The 1,898-nt window shown below is 33.9% G+C and overlaps 1 protein-coding gene across 3 annotated transcripts in view; it reads right to left on the bottom strand.

Moving 5' to 3' along the window:
• The window catches only part of LOC106463405 (peroxidase-like), a 56,886-nt gene that overhangs the window by 30,782 nt on the left and 24,206 nt on the right, over positions 1–1,898 (bottom strand). For all 3 annotated transcript variants that reach the window (XM_022390884.1, XM_022390886.1, XM_022390885.1), the window contains exon 8: positions 417–530. In XM_022390884.1, coding sequence (XP_022246592.1) covers positions 417–530 — 114 coding nt within the window. The remainder of the gene's footprint in view (positions 1–416; positions 531–1,898) is intronic.

Raw genomic sequence — 1,898 nt, 5'->3', positions numbered from 1 at the left:
AGAAATTCTACCGGAAATTAACAAACAAGCAGATACTTAAGAGAAGCAAAATATCATTATAATTCTACCTGGTATATAAGTCACGTAAAAATATTCTGTAGCAGGTTTTTCTGGTCATGAGTGGAATAAAAATAATCTTGGTGTCTATTTTTTAAACACTTCAATAAAAAAGCAATTAATTATGAGTAAAATAAACAAAAATGGCACAGATGGTGTTGGAGATATTGAGATAAGAGCAATATATATATATATATATATATATATATATGCATATACAGTAAATAAATAAATGCTTAATCAGTTAGTGGTATGATTGGGATATTTGAATTATACCACGAAGATAAAATGTCATAACATTGAGGTTAGATAGAAATTATTCGATGAAAGAATATATGAGCTGGCATATATTAGTTTACCTGCCATAAAACAAATGTTATTATTAGCCACATCGCTGCAGAAATCTGACTCAGCATTAGGTGACCCAGGAAGAATTTCTCCTCCTTGATTGTCTGTCTGGGTCTTCAGTAGGCCTAAAAAAAGTACTTATTAGGTCGACCTAGAAAATGTAATTACTGAGAAAATAGACCTGAAAATAATTAAATATACTTAGAAATTAAAGGTTAAGTAATTAAATGTATCTGGAAAGTGGGTTTGAAAAAATAAATGTACTTAGAAAGAAAGCATAAAAATTTTAATTACTGAGAAAATGGGCTTGAAAATAATTAAATATATTGTTGCGTCAGCGAGGTCACGTGACTAGTGTCACGCCACGTTTCTAGAAGTATCTTGTTCCTTCGTGAATGCCCTAGCATTTACTAGATATAGGGTAGTCTGGTATATATAAGATGCTCACGGCGTGACGTGACAATATGTGTGTAGGTAGTGAGTAATTGATCTGCAGTGAGGAAGTATTGTTGAAGTTAACGTTCGTTATAGCGTTTGTTTTAGCGCGAACGTTGAAATCAAGTGTATCGTGAAGTTATATTCAGAAAGAATAAACCAGTTTTATTAAGTAAGGACTTGTGTCGCTAAAGTTTCGTCAAAACGAAGTTACGGAAAGTTAATTAACAAACGGAGACGTAAGAAATTGGTGTCAGAGAGTGGGACAAAAAATGGAAACGAGAAGTGGCAAATCAAACTACAGCATAACAGACTTGATGGCAGCAATACAAGAACAGCAAAAGAAACAAGAAGAACGAGAAAATAAACAAGAAACAAGGAGAACGAGAAGAGAAATTACAACACTTGTTAGAGGAAAAAGAAAAGAAACAAGAAAAAAGACAACAGCAGTTGCAAGAAAACCTGCAATGGTGGCAGCTTGAACAACAAAATAAACAAGAGAGATTACAGCAGTTGTTGGAGGAAAAAGAAAAGAAACGAGAAGAACGAGAAAAGAAACAAGAAGAGAGATTACAGCAGTTGTTAGAGGAAAAAGAAAAGAAACAAGAAAAACGAGAAATTAAACAAGAATAGAGATTACAGCAGTTGTTAGAGGAAAAAGAAAAGAAACAAGAATAACGAGAAAAGAAACAAGAAGAAAGATTACAGCAGTGGCAAGAAAACCTACAACAATGGCAGCTCGAACAGCAAAATAAACAAGAGAGATTACAGCAGTTGTTGGATGAAAAAGAAAATAAACAAGAAGAACGAGAAAAGAAACAAGAAGAGAGATTACAGCAGTGGCAACTGGAACAAGAAAGGAAACAGGAAGAAAGTCAGCAGCAACTACAGGAAAATCAACAACAATGGCAAGAGGTACAAATGGAAAACATTAGTAAATTTAAAAGCGAATTATATACGTTAAAGGACGATCTATTGTCTTTCACACAAGGAGGATACATTGACCATCGACTTAATCAGCCCCAGACAATGACAAGCCCTATCCAGACCCTGCAGCT

Source organism: Limulus polyphemus, unplaced genomic scaffold (assembly GCF_000517525.1).
Source record: "Limulus polyphemus unplaced genomic scaffold, Limulus_polyphemus-2.1.2 Scaffold1398, whole genome shotgun sequence".
NCBI classification, from domain to species: domain Eukaryota; kingdom Metazoa; phylum Arthropoda; class Merostomata; order Xiphosura; family Limulidae; genus Limulus; species Limulus polyphemus.
The sequence above is the reverse complement of the archived record's forward strand: the minus strand, read 5'-3'. Positions and strand labels throughout refer to the sequence as shown.